General features: G+C 38.8%; 1 protein-coding gene across 6 annotated transcripts in view; it reads left to right on the top strand.

Moving 5' to 3' along the window:
• The window catches only part of PRDM15 (PR/SET domain 15), a 40,195-nt gene extending 22,651 nt beyond the window's left edge, over positions 1-17,544 (top strand). For 4 of the 6 annotated variants that reach the window (XM_065068568.1, XM_065068573.1, XM_065068575.1 and 1 more), the window contains 14 exons: positions 278-365; positions 1,760-1,927; positions 3,159-3,253; positions 4,284-4,415; positions 5,319-5,453; positions 7,397-7,560; positions 8,022-8,101; positions 8,689-8,808; positions 9,510-9,641; positions 10,154-10,237; positions 10,442-10,617; positions 11,772-11,852; positions 12,225-12,437; positions 12,930-17,544. In XM_065068568.1, coding sequence (XP_064924640.1) covers positions 278-365; positions 1,760-1,927; positions 3,159-3,253; positions 4,284-4,415; positions 5,319-5,453; positions 7,397-7,560; positions 8,022-8,101; positions 8,689-8,808; positions 9,510-9,641; positions 10,154-10,237; positions 10,442-10,617; positions 11,772-11,852; positions 12,225-12,437; positions 12,930-13,406 — 2,145 coding nt within the window. In that variant the 3' untranslated portion in view covers positions 13,407-17,544. The remainder of the gene's footprint in view (positions 1-277; positions 366-1,759; positions 1,928-3,158; positions 3,254-4,283; positions 4,416-5,318; positions 5,454-7,396; positions 7,561-8,021; positions 8,102-8,688; positions 8,809-9,509; positions 9,642-10,153; positions 10,238-10,441; positions 10,618-11,771; positions 11,853-12,224; positions 12,438-12,929) is intronic. The other 2 variants (XM_065068586.1, XM_065068595.1) reach the window with 1 other exon arrangement.
• The last annotated feature ends 1,339 nt before the right edge of the window (positions 17,545-18,883 follow it).

Raw genomic sequence — 18,883 nt, 5'->3', positions numbered from 1 at the left:
ATTCTGTCTCTGTGTTAGATGAGAGGTTATCAGAAAGACTGTTACATGCACACAGGTGCATGGTCTGCTTTTTGTATAGAGAGCGAGCTTAGATGTAGGAACATGGCAGGATGATATATCATCAGAATTTTGCATCAGTGAGTATTTAAATATCCTGTTGAAGGAAAAAAAAAAAAAATGGAAAAGACAGCAGAAAAAGTAGTTGAGATTTAGAATTTCTCTGTCAGATGTGACTTGGCTTTTCCCTGCTTAAACAATTACTGTTTGCAATCCTCAGGTTGACAGTGAGTACAGATACAAGTGCACCACGTGTGAAAAGGCCTTCCGGATAGAGAGTGCGTTGGAATTCCACAACTGCAGGACAGGTGAGACTGGCTAACTGTTCAGATTCCTCTGGCACCTCAGCTCCGCTTTGAGAGATGTCCACAAATACATCTCAGCATAGGAATGACAGAAGGGAAGCAGGAATTTAGATTGTTGTCATCATCACAACAAGCAACCTGCTTCTCTTCCCTCAATAAAACTTTTTGTGATAAGAAAAGTGTAACAAATAATCTGCAGAGCAACACGTCTACTATGTACTGCTTTTTTTAGTATCTTCTGCGCACCTGTCTCATATCCTCACTGGTATTTCATTTGTATGTTCACATATACCCTGTCACCTTCTCTGTTTAGTTTTCTTTCCTGAAACTAGGTTTCACTTCATTTCTCTGAAACAGAGGATCTGGAAAGGGAGGCAGAACTATCAATAGTTTGTAGTTTTCTGGGATTACAGTTTTCTTCTGCGTGCTCACGCTTTCTGTGTACTTCCAGTATAGTCTCTACAGATTTTTTTCTTCGTATCACTAGAGCCTGTCTTTTTCTCCTATAGCCACCCCTTGTGGTTACTTATTATTTATGCTGTCTTATGCTTAGCAAATGATATCCTGGTTATTTTTATGGATCCATGAGAACTCTTAGTCTAGAATCACCTGGGTAATTCTGCCTCTTACAGCACCATTCAAAGTAGGTTTTCTCATTTCCTTTCAGAAGGTACAGCATGTATAAAACTTCAACCTTATGACAAGTGGCAAGTGATGCCAAGTAACTCCTCAGTATTCTGTTTATTCAAGGGCAGCAGCTCATTTTCTCTCCCAGTTGACCACAAGGAGCAGCAGTTTTTGCTCTGCTCTTCAAGGCACCGAACTGTTCATTCTTTGTGATTGCTTCCGCACCAGCAGATTCCATCTACAGGACTATGCTTTCGTGCTCTAAGAGAAGTTTCAACTACTGAATACAAAGCAAATTCCCCATAGGCTGCTTGTCATGTAACGGTGTCTTTTTAAGATTTTATACTTTCTTCTGGAGTATTCTGTACTGGCTGGTATTAGGAGCCAGTGCTAGCAAAGTTTTCTGGTGCTTAGACATAGCAGTTCATGTGATGCTGTGTTGCTGAATGTGTAGTGATTTTACCAACATTAAAACTGGAAACAACAGAATCTACTCCAAACATAATTTCAGTGTATGCTAGATCACAATGGAAACAGCCCATGTGAGGAAGTTACAATGCTAAATTCTGTGTTCAGGTTAGGATCACATTTATTTATTGCCTTTGAAAAACATTTTGAAGTGAAACAGGTGCTTTTGCATTTCCCTCCTCAGTTCATGTCATGACAGTTTGTATGTTAAAATTCAATTCTAACAAAAGAACTACCTGTCTCACAAACATACAAAACGTGCTTTCATCTGTAAAGAGCTGTATGGTTTCTCTTGCTTACAGATGACAAGACATTCCAGTGTGAGATGTGTTTCAGATTCTTTTCTACAAACAGTAATCTGTCAAAACACAAGAAAAAGCATGGGGATAAGAAGTTTGCATGTGAAATCTGCAATAAGATGTTCTACCGGAAGGATGTCATGCTAGACCATCAAAGACGACACTTGGAAGGTAAGCATACTGTGGATCAACTTAATTACTGCTACTAAAACAGCAGTAGAGGTGAGAAGGTTAAGGAAGTGATTGCGCATTACTTCTTCTGGATGGCAGCTGTCATTTTTTTGTCAGTTAACTTGCTTTAGAGTAGCAAGTTTCAGCAAAATTTGGCATGTAAAAAAAAAATAATAGTAATGGATCCTGGAAGGGAGTTGTCTAATTCTAAGAAAAACTTTCTAGAAGTGCCTGTATCTTTTTCTTTCAGCCTCACTTGATTGGATCCATTGCTACTAACAGTTATGTGAAAGTTGCTTGGCTTATTATGCAGTAGATTAGACTACATCATTAAATTATATCTTTTTCTCACTTTGAATTTTGTTGTTTGTTTTGGTTTTTTTAGGTGGTAACTTGAAAATTTGAAGGCATAAAATTAACTTGCAATGTACAATGGAAAGTGACTGCTGTATAAATATAGTATAAATGGGATGCTATATGAAATTCTTTTTCAAAATCTTGAGCATATATGAAAATAAGAGTTTACTGTTCAAAATCTCGAACATCTAAGGATGCTATAGCTACTCAAAGACTCTGGAAAAACTTGGGTGATGGCAGATGGCTGAAATATGTATTAAAATGCCTCTGATGATCTAGATGATAAAACCCAAGGCGATTTTAAAAAAGCAGCCAGATTGTCTGATTTGGTGCTTTGGGAGTAGCCAGTTGACACGGGCCACTCTTGAGGTTCAGGCCTTTGTGTCGTGAACTGGAGAACAAGAGGTTGAATGGCAATGGCAAGGTGGCTCGTGTTTAGCTGTCACAGAACAGCAGTAGCTGTCTGCCCTCCTGAAAGTAGCAGGTAAAGAGGTTGGAAATCCTCTTTGAGCATTAAAGGTGATTGCTTGTCTCGTTAGAGACTGCAAGGGGGAATTTCTGGCCGAGATGCCTGATCCAAGTGCCAAGGCAGTTTCCAGGTGTTGACAATAAATGGCTGTTTTGAGACACTTTACAATTGGTGTAATAACCAGTAAACCGTAATACATCAGTTTGGCAGACTGTTTTTATATTCTTCAAACACCATTTTGATTTAGAATTTATCCTTTTGTTAGAAACTAAATTCTGCATTGAGGATCTTCCCAGTATTTCACTCTTCTTTACAGTATTCACCTGAAAGGGCATACAGATTGGAGTGGAAAACCATGGTTTATTTTTTTTGTTTTGTTTTTTTGATGGGGACTATTCTGATAAGGGGTGAGACGTGTGAAAAGAGAAGACTTTGAGCACAGCACAGAAAACATGGTTCGCTACAAGAAGGAGCCTTCGGGATGCCCCGTGTGCGGGAAGGTAGGTGGCTTTGCTAGAGTGTGAAGCTCCAAGGACAGACAGGGGTATGGTGCACCTCAACCCAGCACTTCCAAACGAGCTACCATGGCATAACAAGTTACCACCTGTGTAATAAAACACAGTAGCAACCTATCCGAGTAAGTACACAGCCTGCTAAAAGGTTGAAGTAAATTACATACGCTGAGGTATGTGCCAAGTCGGATTGCCTGGCAACTTGGGCAGGCCAGCATTCAGTTACCAGTGAACCCTGTTGCCCAGCCAAGACTTGACTCTGCAAACTGCCGTAGCTCGATTTTATATCCAAGCCCAGGGATGGTGGGAGCTGTTAAGCCAAAAATAAAAACAAAACTGGGGTTCAGATCAGACTCTTTTTCATGATGTGTAGCACAATATAGAGTGTAACATGGCCACTTTCTCTGTCTGTCTGTGAAATCTCATGGCTTATGCTATTTAGAGTGAAATTTTTCTACCAGAATGTAAACAATCGGAATTGACTGTGTGAATTCAGTTTCTATTAGAAATCGAAGTTAATTCATGGTGTAGTCACGGTACTGCTGTGTTTGGGTGTTAAATGCTTACACTCTGAAGTTGCTGTTATCACAAGTATGAAGATTGTGGGTTTAACTAGTGGTTTTATAAATGTTTAATGGTTCATGGCACAAGATGTACTCATGCAACTCTTAGTTGGTATATAGACCTTTGTTTTTAATACTTTGAATATGTTACTTATCAATTGAGGTAGATTTTGTGGATGTGTCCTTTTGCAGATAGATGCAACATTCTTGATTCAAAAGATTTAAGTATTTCTAAATCTAGCCTATATAATTTTGCTGTAGCCTTTTTGGAAGTCTACCTCTGATGAACAGCCAATTTCAGTCAGCTCTTTGCAACTGTATACCTATATTTTGCTGTGCCTGCAGTTTCTGAGGTAGTCTGCTGGCTGCTTAACAGGAGCTTCTACATGTTTCTGGCCAGAATGAATAAAATAGGACAGTAAATATGTTCCATACCTTCCTTCCTTTTCTTTTAGGTGTTTTCATGTAGGAGCAATATGAACAAACACCTTCTAACACATGGAGACAAGAAATATACCTGTGAAATCTGTGGACGGAAATTTTTCAGGGTGGATGTGTTGAGAGATCATATTCATGTCCATTTTAAGGTATTGTGTTAATAATTTCTTAGAAAAGGTGTGGTACATAGCAGCCATTAGTAAGCAGTGATGTTCCTAGAGCAGCCTGACATGGGTTGTGCTCTGATTTACCCATGGCTCTGTTTTTCCATAGCTGGATTGCTACAGAGTATGTGGACTAGCATATGTGAAGTTATTTCAGCTACTTCTGCAGAACACTGTTCCCAGCATTATGGAAAGAACACCTCAGTGACCTTGGGTGAATCACAGTGGTTGCTCAGTTTAAAGGAAAGAGAATAATTTAACAGGAAGGCTGCAGACAGATGTATTGTTCCAGCAATACTTTCGTTGGGCTGAGCGTTTACTGTCTTACCCTCTCTTTGCATGAAAAAAAATTCAAACAAGAAAACTAATTGTTTCTGCCTTTCCCACTCCAGTGATTGTAATTCTCTTGTGTATGCCAGCATAACTGCCTGTGTGTTGAGTTCCCCACCTGGCTTTATCAAAATGTTCCAAATGACAAAAAAAAAACACTATTAATAGCGCTGAATTAGACACAGATTATTTTGATGTAATTAGGTTAACACTGAATTTATTGTAAAGGGGTTGTTTAACTCAGTGGTGCTCATAAAGATGCTTATATGGATGTAATACTGCACCAGTGAAGTGTGTGTTTGCATTAAAGTTCCTTTTATACACAAAAAAATGAGTATTACCTGTTTAGATAAACAGTTGCTCCTTGTTTTGTCATGGACAGAGGAACTTTGTTTAACCTGAATTCAGTGGAGCAGGAGGATATTCCAAATAAAAAATGTTACAGCAGTTCTTAATGCAAGGCAGTCTATATGTCAACAAAAGCTGACAACTAGGTGTTACCTTTTGAAATAAATGTTTAATTTATTAAAACTGAATATTCTTTTGCACCCTACACAGGACATAGCACTGATGGATGATCACCAGAGGGAAGAGTTCATTGGTAAAATTGGAATCTCATCAGAGGAAAACGATGACAACTCCGATGAAAGTGCAGATTCTGAACCTCACAAGTATAGCTGCAAAAGGTGCCAGGTAGCTTTAAATACTTCCAAATTAACTTGTTTTGGGATGGGGGGTCTGGGATGGAGTGGAGATGTCAATAAATTATTCAGAATTTTAAATAACATTAAGGGTTCACAAAGAGAAGGCCAGTCCATAGGTCTGCTCTCTTCCGCAGTGCTTGCTACCGTTAATCTATGAAGTGATGCTATTCCATAGGATGGTAGGTGGTCTGTAAGGTGAATGCTAATACTTCAAAAGAGACCTACACATACATACGCTTATCTGTGCGCAAGGAAGCAAGCAAGCAAGCAAAATTGGAGGACAAAAACAATAAAGGAGTATTTAGAAACTTATACTACCTTTTAATTATGTGCAAATTAAATTTGTTATAGCACAAATTGATTATTTTTTATGAGATCAGATGCTTCTCTAGTGGATATCCAGTTTGGGAAATTAAGATTGCTGCTTACGTTCAGTGTGACTGCTTATTCGTGACCTACTCTACATACTAACAGAATGGCATTAGAACTACTACTGGAACATACTTAGTTGTCAACTGAGAGAGGAATACTCTTTAAATCTCTTACTGCTAGTCTTTTGCCACTTCGTAAAGAAGTGATGGGGAAGAATGGCGTCTTTAAGGCCTGTCTGGATTCTGTACCCTTACTGGGCAAGGATGCTCTGCTGGGGGGGTGGGATGCAGAAGGAATCAGTGAGAAGAGCAAAACTGGCCAAACTGATGTATAGACAGGGGAATGTTGGTAATTGAGGCACTGGCTTGGCCCCTGGAAATCAGAGCTTATTTCAGTCTACACTTAATGTGGTGAAAGTTCTTCATTTTAAAGACACGGCAATAATAATATTTCAGTTTTCTGTTCTTACCTGTGAGCTGGTTTTAAGTGCAAACTGATTTTAAGCTTGTGGTAGTAAGCATAAGAAGATGTGGTATCACAGCAGTTAATCACGTGTTTGCTTTCAATGTGGTAATTTTAGCTCCTGACACTCAACGGGTACATGAACTATGAAAAATTGTGTGCTTCCAAATGAGGCAAATTATGCCATTCAAATTAGAAAGTTCTTTTTGGAAGCTGTTTTTTGTGGGGTTTTTTTAGTGCATTAAGTGTTTGTGAAGTAAACAGTTGTGTAAGGCAACAGCTGTGGAAAATAAGTGTTAACCGTAATGAGATGGAGGGGCTCTTTTTGCCCGAAAATAGCTGTTCACACATTCCTAAGGGAGAACAACAAACAAATGAGTCTTAGTGAATTATCCCTTCTGATCTCTTGAGAAATTATCTGGTTTTTTGTTTTTCTTTTTTTTTTCCCCATCCCAAAGTCCACCTTCGCCAAGCTATGCAGTGCTGTCAGAAATGCCCCAACTAGTTCCAAAATTGGAGCAAAAGATCACGTCATTACAGCACTTTGCAGGGTTAATTCGCCCAGGGAGCAAAGTAGTGGAGCACCTATCTGTCATAGTTGTAGCACTTCCAGGAGCTGAGCTAGAATCGCTGCCCTGCAACACCTGGAAATACCAACTCTTTTGGAGCTAGTGCCAAAGCTTATTATGCAGACTAGGGCTTACTGTGTCCCTAGAGCCCAGAAGACATTTTTTTCCAGAAGACATTTTCTCTGTAGCATCCTTACTTTGACAGCTAGCAGAGGTTAGACGTGGTTCTTTTCAAGGCTGTTCCTCAGTGCACAAATAGTTGGAGGTCTTCAACATGTGCAGTGTAAGAAGCAGAGGTACCATCTCAAGCTAGTTTCCCAAATGAGTTAATTGATGTCCCGCAGCAATGTGCTTGTAATAGCCAAAGAGCTTCAGACCTAAAACCAACTTTCACAGATTTTTCATCTAGTGATACGTGGGCTACTTATATCTCCTAGCTCTGACTCAAGATCCTGGTAATGTGTTACTAGATCATTGCTGTTCCCAAGGGCTTTCTTCCCTTTTCATTCACTATTGGTTCCTTCCACAGTTGACTTTTGGCAGAGGGAAGGAGTACCTGAAGCATATCATGGACGTGCACAAGGAGAAAGGCTATGGCTGTAGCATTTGTAATCGACGTTTTGCCTTGAAGGCTACTTATCATGCCCACATGGTCATTCATCGGGAGAACCTGCCCGATCCTAATGTGCAAAAGTAAGAGGATATGTTGGACTGATACAAGGAGCTATCTTTTTTGAAGTTACAGTGGCTCTGCCACCTGATGCTTTTGGAGAATTGGGCTGTACTAAAATATCTGAAACTGTATGATGGGTGTTAAAATGTGTATTAAAAGCTTGAAATATATATCTCTAATGGTTAACTTCACACAGGTGATTAGTGAACGGCCTCCCAGTTTGGGCTTTGTAAAGTATAAATGTATGATTTAGGTAAATGTTTTCTAAAAACTATGATTTGAGGATGTAGCAGTGCCAGAGCACTCCAAGCTTCCAGTGAACTTATGGGTTTCTTAAGGCTCATTTTAAAAATGCGTTTATGTTTCAAAGAACTTTTATAGTAATCAGTTTTACCAAATGAAATACAGTTACTGACAGAATTGCCTGGAAGGCACCTCTGTCTCAAGAAAAGAATGTCAGTTTTTGTCTCTTTGGTTTCAGATACATCCATCCATGTGAAATCTGTGGAAGGATTTTTAACAGTATAGGAAATCTGGAAAGACATAAGCTTATACATACAGGTAAAAATGTTCTGTTTATTATTATCAATATTAGAAAGAAATTTCTTTTGCCATTGGTTGCCATATTTTTTTCAGGAGGAAATAAGTTACGAGTTTTTACTGTAAGTTACAATAAGATAAATGTAATATTTATGCCTCTAGGGTAAACCGAGTTTCTAAAGCAAGTGGCATTAGTGAAAATACTTGGTCTAGGCACACAGTCCAGATTCCAAGTTAATATGATGCAGGATTCACCTGCTAAAAATCCTAATTCTGTGTTCTGTTCTTCCCCAAATTTTTATCCATGCTGCCTTCTCACCATTACACAGGCTGAAAACTGCTATTGCAAAATCATTTTTAACAGCTCATTATTATTTCATGCTATTCAGTGTTTTCTTACCTCAAGCTTTATCTTCTGGCTTTTAATGTGAAATCTGAAAAAGGTTTTCTCTCTAAATTAATTTGGGCTACAAAATGCATGAAGAATGTGGTTGACAACACAGGTGGACCGTTGCCCTCTGATTCACCAGTGTAGTCAGTTTTTAGGAGATGCACATTTTTCATTAACATTTTTTTTGTTCATGTTGTATTTTACATTTATTTTTAAGGTGTAAAAAGTCATGCTTGTGAGCAATGTGGCAAATCATTTGCTAGAAAAGACATGTTAAAAGAACATATGCGAGTCCATGATAATATCCGAGAATACTTGTGTGCAGAATGTGGCAAAGGTATGTCTAATGCCTTGTTTTCCATTAATTGTGATACTGAATATCAGGTGAATATCTGAATTAAAACTACTTCCATTCTTAGAATGTTGGGAAGATCCTTGGAGTGCTGTAGATTCTGCAGTTTTGCGAGGCAGAAATAGTATTAATCAGGACCCTTATGAGTAAATAAATTGCCCCTAATTTTATACAACTTAGTTTCATGGCCTGTAAGACAAAACTGATTTTAATAAAATTTGCTTCTGTCAAATTGAGTAGTGCTTGCCTGAGTTCCAATGCATTTGCAGCACAAAAGTGAATACAAGTTAATTTTTTCATTTTAGGCTACTTTCAGGCTTAAGAAATAATTTCTCTCCAAAAGAGCCTCGAGTCAGTGTGGCTTTGACTTTTTGAATTGTTCATGTCATAATTTGAACAAATCTGAACTGGTATTTTAGTGGAAGGCAGCAACTCTGACATCCATAGGGATGTTTTGTCTTTGCTTGTCCCTGCTGTTTGCTTCTTCCTCAGTGGTTATTTAGGTGTTTTCCAGAGCTTTTGCTTGGAATTAAAATAACTGCTACCTAAACAATTAAAAATATGCAATTGTGGACATGCAGCAATTATAATCTTAGAGCACTTGGTTGACAACATGATCATCCTGAGTTCTCTTCCGAAGGTGGGAGCAATGGACTAATTGTCATGCTGTACCTTTTGTCTCACAGGAATGAAGACAAAACATGCACTTCGTCACCACATGAAACTTCACAAAGGGATTAAAGAATATGAATGCAAGGAATGTCACCGAAAATTTGCACAGAAAGTGAACATGCTGAAGCATTACAAAAGACACACGGGTGAGGTCTCTAAAGGTGTACAAAAGTTGCACTGAATCAGTTAAAGGCTTGCAGAGAACCCTTAGGTGCAACAGTCAGAGAGTACGAAGAATGCTAATTAAAACAATATGCATATTCTGCTTTTTGCAAAGGGAGGTTTTGTCCTCTTGTCAGCCAAGACCACCTGTTACACAACCAAAATATATAGCTTAGTTGGTTTCGTGTTTTGCTTTTTTTTTTTAAGAGAGGTTGTTTTGGTCTAGGGTAGGTCTAGAATGTTGGTTTTGTTTTAAGTTAGTCTTCAGATTCTTATTTCATGAAACAGACTTTTACCTCCCACGTCAATTTCACTTGCATTCATTTTCTGCTGGATATAGTAGGATGGCTTAGATAAAAGTAGCTGGTGAACTTGGGTTGCTTCTACTTGTTTGGCTATGATCTTTTATTATTTTTTCTTATTAATATGAGACTCAGAATTGTCGCAGATAACTTAGGCTGTTTTCACTCTGATAGTAAATATGCTTTTCATGCAGGAATCAAAGATTTCATGTGTGAGCTCTGTGGCAAGACATTTAGTGAGAGAAATACAATGGAAACTCATAAGCTGATTCATACAGGTAAATCCTCTAAAAAACAGTATCCACAGACAGTATCTTAATTCTGTTCCTAGGCTTGCTTTAGACTTGCCAGTCTTGAAACTAGTATCACATATCATGTTACCAACATAAATTTGTTGAGATCTCCTCTTGTTGAGATGCTGACAACACAATACTTATTCGCTGAGGCTGTTGCTAACAGCATTTCCTTCCATCTGCCACCAGTAGGAAAACAGTGGACTTGCTCGGTCTGTGATAAGAAGTATGTCACGGATTACATGCTACAGAAGCACATCCAGCTCACTCATGATAAGGTGGAAGCCCAGAGCTGTCAGCTGTGTGGGACAAAGGTTTCTACCAGAGCATCCATGAGTCGACACATGAGGCGTAAACACCCAGAGGTGAGTTAGTTTGGCAGGTAGATTGTTGGGTGGTAGGTTTTGTTTTGTTTGTGTTTTTTCCTTTTTTAAGGAAGTTTATGGCCTTCAGTGACTTGAAAGGAATTACTTTTTTTTTCTTTCCTCCCTCTTTTTTTCTGTTCTTTTGGGGCCAGTTTTCAGTAGTGTCTGTTAAGCATGCACTTAACTGAATCAGCCCTTTCATTATGTTATGTTTCAGTGGCAAACATATCTGATTGTCAGTCCTTAAAAATGAAGTCCTGATTATTTAAATCCCTCTTCTTTTTCTAAATGTATATTTTTTTCATGTTCTGTTTTTATCCATTAGTGAGTATAATTGATTCTTTTTTTTCCCATTGTGTTTCTCTGTGTTCAGAAGTGATCTGAAAGAAGTGGTGAATAGAGAGGTGATGGCAGCATCTGCTGATGATAGAAAATTATTCTTACTATTAAAGATGAATGCTGACTGCAGAGAATCTGGATTAAAGGGATGTTTTGTCTGACCCCAGTGGGGCTTTTTCTCTGTTCTAAATTTCTGAATAGCTATTGTGTTTCTCCTCAGCATTTGTTGTTTAGGTTGATGAAGGCTTCTCCATTCCCTTTGAGGCTTTTTTTTTTTTTTCACTATCAATTTATCATTATTATTGCTTTGCTGTGGACATTTTTTTTATCATGATGACTGGGAAGGAAGTCAACAAAAAGCTTTATTTATTGATTTGGTTTTTTATTAGAAATGCAGCTACAAATCTGCAATCCAGGGGGCAACTTGTCTCTGTTCTTTGATGAGATGTATAGATTCAGCTGAAAATAACAGAATAGGACACAGTTGATAGGTTTATAAATAGAAATGCCAAAAATAATAATATTGTTTTTCAAACACATTATTTCTTTTCTGTAGAATTCATCACTTCCCAGTAAGTTGTGTTCTGCCTAGAATATGAAAGTAAACATTTTCTTCTATTGTTTTCTTTAAACTTTGCTGTTTTCCAGTGAAAAGGAAAAGATCATATGCCAAAAAGCCTTGTATTAAATGATATGTGTAAAATGTTAGATTACATCATTTTTACTTTGTGGCAGGATTTGTAAGGGCAATACTGTATTGTCTGACGGTGGTATGCACTGCTGCACTTCACAAGCTGATACCTCTTTGTCCACAGATTGTTTCAGTGAGGATTGGTGATTTAGAGCAGCTGCCAGAGACAACTACCATTGATGCCTCCTCAATTGGGATTGTTCAGGTAAATTAGCTATTGCAGAATTCTGGTGGCAGCTACGTTCCAGGCCTACTGGAGGGTGAGGTGGGGATGTCACTTTTCTGGTACATACCATAGTTGAGCGTAGGCTGATGGGCAAGGAATGTGCTTTTTTAAGAGAGTCATCATCAGCTTAATGCATATAAGCAGATGCAAGCTGTTGATCTGTGTTCTTGTATAACATGGGTGCTGGTAAAACTGAGGTAATTACAGGGTGAGGTCTCATTCCCTGAAATCAGGTTTTTGCTAAAGTTTGTTTCTTCACCTGGGAATTGACAGTAAACCAACTTCAGGTGATAGTCTCTTATTTAAAACTTCACTAAGCAAAATGTTTTCTTTGGAAATGTGTTGCTCCAGCCGGAATTAGCCTTGGAACAGGGAGAATTGCCAGAAGGGAAGCAGCATATCAAAACTCCTAAACGCGGCCAGAAACGAAAACAAAAGTTAAGTGAGGAGGAGGAAGCTCAAGTGCCTGAGGACCCTGCCTTCAGTGAATACACAGAGAAGGGAAGTGAATTCACAGGGAATGTTGGAGATGAGACTAATTCAGCTGTTCAGAGCATCCAGCAGGTGAGCTCCAGTAGCAGGGTGATGAGTAGCAAGCATTGCTTGGAGGGATAACCCTTCTTTTTTCCTAATAGCAAACACAAGAGAGTGATCAGAACATTTAGAGCTAATTTGATAAATTGTGGCAAAGCAAAGATGAATAGAGACTTTAAAAAAATAAGGAGTTGGACCAGTAAGCTCCTCATGTTTGTTTTAATTTCCTTTGATGTTACCACCTCCTTGTTTGCCAGATACCACTGACTGGCTCAAGCTGCGATTAAAAGTCTGCAGGTTGATTCGGCTGCTTGTTTTGAATGCTGCAGATACCTTCTTATTTCTATGCTTGGAAGTTGTTATATTCCAAGCTTTCCATGTTTCCCTTTGTGTGTATGACTTCTCTTGCTTGCAGTAGCAACACATCAATGGCGTGCTGATGGGCTCATCTTTCTTAATGCTTGATATTTGGTAGTCAGCTGCAAGATATAAGGTTGAAGTTACCTTTATCTTTTTCCTCAGGTGGTGGTGACCCTTGGTGACCCAAATGTCACCGCCCCTTCCAGTTCTGTCGGGCTGACAAATATCACTGTTACCCCCATTACGACGCCAGCTGGAACCCAATTCACAAACCTCCAGCCCATGGCTGTGGGCCACCTGACTGCACCTGATCGCCAGTTACAGCTGGACAACTCAATTCTCACTGTGACGTTTGACACCGTCAGTGGTTCAGCCATGCTGCACAACCGCCAAAATGACATTCACATCCAGCCGCCGCCAGAGGCAGCCAATCCTCAGTCTGTGGCCCATTTTATAAACCTGACCACCTTGGTGAACTCCATTGCTCCTCTAGGAAACCAGATAACGGAACAGCATCCTCTGACATGGAGGTCAGTGCCTCAGACTGATGTCTTGCAGCCCCAGGCACAGCCAACGCAACAGCAGTCAGGACAGCAACAGGTTCAAACAGAGCAACAACAACAGATGTACAGCTACTAATTTATACTTGGAAAAGTTTTGAAATGGAGAGTACGTAGAGACAAAAACACAGAGATGTCTGGAAAATTTCTAATAACATTGTTTGCTGGATACCAAACAGAGATAGGAACATGTTTATACAATTAAATGTAAGCTAAAATTGGCATAGCACCCTGCAACACACTAACCTTGGGATTCTTTCACTGTCTCTAGACCTTACACTGTCTTAAAAAAAAAAAAAAAAAAAAAAGAGAGAGAAAGAAAAAGGAAGAGGGAAAAAAAAAATCTTGCCATAAATCTAGTACCCTCTTCCACTGTGTATTTTGTGCAGTAAGATTGAGAACTGACAGGAGCATCATAATACATCATAACCAAAGCAGGGAAATCCTAAATATGATGGCACTGGTGATTTATGAAACCCCTTCAGCCGTACCATGTCATTTCTTTCCATGGAAATTACATATGAAGACCTTGTTCCCAGTGAGGTAGAGTGTACTGGTAGTCAGCTGGTAGAGACTGAAATGTAAAGACACAAACTAGCAAAACAATAATTGTCATGGTTTTTATCTTCTTTAGGTCTTGTATTTAACAACGTTGGTAAAGTAGGTGGAGGTTGGGGATTTGGGGTGGGGATGAGTGTGGTGTGGAAGAAATACTGATTTCATGAATTATTTCCATTCTAGTCATGGGAAAAACTATGTACCCATAACACAGTGTTCGTGCTACTTGAGTCAGAAAGCCGGTTTAATGCTAAAGCAACTTTTATGGTCTTCTAGTCAAGTTTGGATCAAACCAGTTATGAACTGAAAAAAAGAATGTGATACGGTTTTATGTAATTTTTCAAAACTGCTCTTTCAATCTTGCTTTTAACTAATAGGTCTGAAGAGCAATCAGTCCCCTTTGATCAAGTTCAGGATGTGAATTTTTTTCAATTAGTTTCTTTCATCGTGTAATAAATATTTGAGAAAGCATTCTTTTTATATATATACACACACACACATATATATATATATATAGCCCTTGTACTTTACTGTGTATTCCTGGTGAATATTTGTGTGGAAAACACTGTTACCAATATGATACATTAATTTTTACATCCTCATGTTGCCCTTTCTCACAGAAATAATGTATGGGTTCTCTTCCAAAACTATATCTAAATTTATAGCCACACACGAGACAGTGTGAAACATAAGAAAAAAGAATGTCTGAAGCATATGCTGCCACATGGAGGCAGTATGCCCTAGTGTATAATAGGCAAGGTTTGTGTGACTGTTGGGGATATAAATAGTGGGTTGGGTCAAATACATAATTGCTGATACTACACTTTCAGTCCATTCTCCATCCATTGATGTGCATTCTGGACTTTTGCATGTCAAAAACATAGTATCTGTCCCACCGAGAAAAAGCAGCTGATATCAAAAAGGAATGAACAAAAAAAGTTGCTGCATGTAATCCTGGAAGGCAAATCTGTCCTTCCAGCTATGGCTGAAGAACAAGGTCCTTTGGGTCAGCAGACTGAGCCACAGAACCGTGCTAAAGGTTTTTGCTGAGGATAAAGCAGCTGCTGTGTCTGACAGTGAAGATAGATTGATGGTTGTAAAAATCCTGTCTGTGCCTATCGTATTTATGAAAATGTTTGATGTATTAGCAAAAATATGAATAGGAATGACTTCAGCTTTGAAAGTCTGTATTAACATGGACTACATAACCCCTAAAGGATGCCTTATAATCTCTACAACAAAATCTTCCAAAGTATAAATGTCTGAATATTAAAGTTAACCTCCAGTGGTTTTCTTGGTGCTGTAGCAGTGTCCTGAGACTCACTGTGCTAGTTTTGTGTAAACCTTAGTTGCAACAGGACATGAATGAGAAAGAGGTTTCTGGTGACAGATATTATGCATCAGAGGAGCAGAACTACTTTTCAGTAAATGTCAAACAAGCCTATAAAATGTCTGCATGGGAAGGACCTGTATTTGATGGGACGAGGATGCATATCAGAAAGAGAAAATATCTTTTACTGGTGTGGGAAAGAGAGTTTTTCGTTCCCAAGCTCCTTCTGTCTTCCTTTTCACACAATACCATGAGATTCTGTAATTTTATTAGCCTCCCAATATCCTGAGAAGTACAATTTTATGCTCCTCTATCACCTGGATTATTTCACTATTCTCTTGTGCCAGTGAAGTTTCTCCTCAGCTTTTCTGTCCACAAATGCTTCCCTTTCACACCCACTGACCAAGAAAAATCTAGGTTTTACTTATGAAATAAGTTGTTTATGTACTTGAAACTTATGGTCTTTTCTTCCCGTATTTGGTGCCTAATTGGTAAAGGCATGTTATATTTTGGCAGGGTACTTCAGAGGTGGGGGGAGGAAAAAACAACAAAAAAAAACGAAGGAAAGCAAGTGCAGAGGTCCTAGGTTAAGTTGTTATGATAAATAATAGATGGCTAATATCTAAAAAAATACATATATATATATATGCGCATGGAGGGTTAAAGTGCTGCATATGGAGCTTTTAGAATGTCAGGGTTTTGTTTAGACATACATAAATGGTGATTAAGCTTTTAAATGGGGAATGAGGTTTTTTGCCTTAGCTGCAGAGTGAGTACATCTGCTCTACATTAATACTAGTGATAGTAGCATTCACAATGCATTGAATCAACCTGAGTCATTGTAACATGTAATTGCCTATTGGATAAGAATTGCACATAGAGGTAATCAGCCATTACAGAGACCTCTCTGACTTTACAAAACCTCTTTGTCCTAATGTGATCCTCTGGTATTCTGTACTCCGGCGCTGCTGAGCACCCCTCCCACACTAACTGGCCCACGTAATCCCATCCAGGCAAGTTAGCATCTTAGTTTTCTATTCATGAGTAATTCTAGCTGATTTAAAAAGGAATGATCACACAACAAATGTTTGCACGTTGGTGGTCACATATCTCAGTCTCTCAGTATCCCCCAAATCACAGAACAGCCCAGGTTGGAAGGGACCTTGAAAGATCATCTGGTCCAGCCCTTTTCTGGAAGGGTAGCCTAGATGAAATTATCAAGCAACCTGTACAATTGCATCTTTAAAACCTCCAGTGACAGGGGTGCTACCATATCCCAGTGGATGATTGTTCTTACTGTAAAAATTAGGTTAAATAATATTCTGCTTCAGGAGGGAAAAATGTAACCACTGGAAGGGCTTTGACTAGGCCAGGCAGTAGGAAGTTGTCTAAGAGCAAACCTGCCTAGAGCACTCCTTTTAGAAATGATCCTGACTGTCCCTGCAACCATCGCTATGCTATCTCATAATCTCTCTGTGTGACTTTGTTATTACTACTGTTCTTAACATCCCTATGAGAACACAACTGTATCTTGGGTGTGCTGCAACATGAAACATTTCAAAACAAATGATTTTGTTTCAAACAAATGATTTTGTTTGGAGACATTGGACATTGATGTCTTTTCAGACAGAGCTTACCTTGGACAAATAGTGACTGCCAGCTGCTCTCCCAATTAAGCCTTTTTTAGATGGATACCAAAGTTATACTGATGCTGTTTCAAACTGCACAAGAAATAAAACTACATAAGGGATGTGCAATCTAAATTTCCTTTGCCAATTTGTTACGAGCCTTTTAAGCTGTAGGATGTGAAGGTTATTATTTTCAGCCGTGTGGTAGAGATTTTGCATAACAACTGTTCAGTAACAAACTGGAATGACTTTGAGCCAAAGGAGTGATGTTGTGTAGTGTTCTGTGTATTGTCATTGTTTATTGCTAAGACTATTATTTAATTGAATGCTGTCTATGGCACACGGGCTCTGAAGTAAAAGAGCATCAAGGTACAGAACCCTTTCTCTACCCGTGTTATTATTTTCTGTTCCTTAATTAATGCATCAAACATTTTTTTCTTCAGATCACATAGACTTGCTTCAAAGTAAGCTTAATCGTTATCTCACAGAACTTTGTACATCCTGCAATATATATAAACATGGAGTAGCATTCTAAAATACTTATTCTATAGCTTGTTACTGGGTAATAACAGAAAGCAGAGGAGATTGAATCTTTCTTGGCTTATGGTCTGTGGTGAGTTCTCTCAGGAAAACCTACTGTATCAAGTGCTATTACACTCTCTAAAATTAAAATATTCTTTTTAGATGTGTCGGTATAAAAACTGAGTGGTTTTGCAGAAACTTACCAGTCAGTCTTCTATCAGTCTAACCAGCTATGTTTCTGTACCTCTTTATTGTTCCGAAGTTGTTTGAAGTTAACAACTAGGTAACAGTTGAACTTATTTCTAGAACTGAATTTTCTATCAGTTTGCCAGAGTGATGTGTTAGTGTTCTGCATACATAAAGATGCCTGTATTTCTCATCTTGAAAACCAGGGATGGAAAAAATACCAGACATCCAAATGACAATCCTATAAATACTATAGGTACTACATGAAAATGGATAGGGTAAATAGCTTAGTTACTACTGTTTTGTCAGTTCTTGATCCATGAGATTTCCTCAGTGCTTTTTAAAGTAATAATGTCACTTTTGGCCTTACATTTATTATTGATGTAGGCACACCTGTTGGAAAATCTTTAACCCTTTGTATTTTTGTTATGCCTTTTTGTGGTGGTTGTGTGTTGGCCTCATCTGGTGTAAAGGGAAAAGGAGATACACTGGAGGAGGATGCTGCTGATCCACACGACGATTTACAGCCAAGCTCTGCTTGAAGTAGTTTTGGAGACAGACTGTGCAGCCAAGTGACGTCCATCCATAAGATTAGTTAATGAGATTTGTTTTCATATTAAGGGCTTTTGCCTGTAGCAAACCTGAAGTGTCATGTTGGCAACAGGAGAAAGGAAAAAAGGGTTTGCCTCCTGTTTGTCATAATCTCATTTTATTTTGTTCAGTACTGAGATGCTACCACGATATTTGCACTGTATATGACAAGAAGCCGTTTTCTTGATTAAAAATGTTGGAACACAGTAGAAAAGCACAGGTACTTTACTGCACAGTGTAACATGGTTGGAAAACATGTTTCTTGCCCTGCAATGCTTTGAGAAAGCTGTTCTAAATTTCTTTTCCTTGATGAATGCTGAAGTGCTGTTCTGCATGTGTACTGCTGCCAGCAACAAAGCACACCAGTCAGTTCAGGCTGGGATTCGGCCCCTGCAGTACAGCTAATGATGGCTGACACCTTCGATCATTTCTCTAGAAAGTCCACGTTCACTGTGGCAAAACGTAAACTCCCAACAGCTGAGCTGAGAGGGGCAGAGAGGATGGGTTCTGAGTGCAGCAGGGAAGGTAAGACTTGTCCAGGAAACTTCAGTCTCGTCCCTGGAGTTAGGATTTCATCAACATTTGTAGCGTAGTGTTCTTGTCTTTCTGCCTCTTCCATGAGTTGTTTCAACCAGTTACAGTGCCTAGTTAATTGCTAAAATTTCCAAAAGCTGCTTAGTAATTACAGTGGCTGTAGAGCAGCCAATGTCAAAAGCAATTACTGAGTTTGGGGATTTATTT

Source organism: Columba livia, chromosome 1 (assembly GCF_036013475.1).
Source record: "Columba livia isolate bColLiv1 breed racing homer chromosome 1, bColLiv1.pat.W.v2, whole genome shotgun sequence".
NCBI lineage: Eukaryota > Metazoa > Chordata > Aves > Columbiformes > Columbidae > Columba > Columba livia.
Note: the sequence above shows the minus strand (reverse complement) of the source record. Positions and strands in the feature narration are given on the sequence as shown.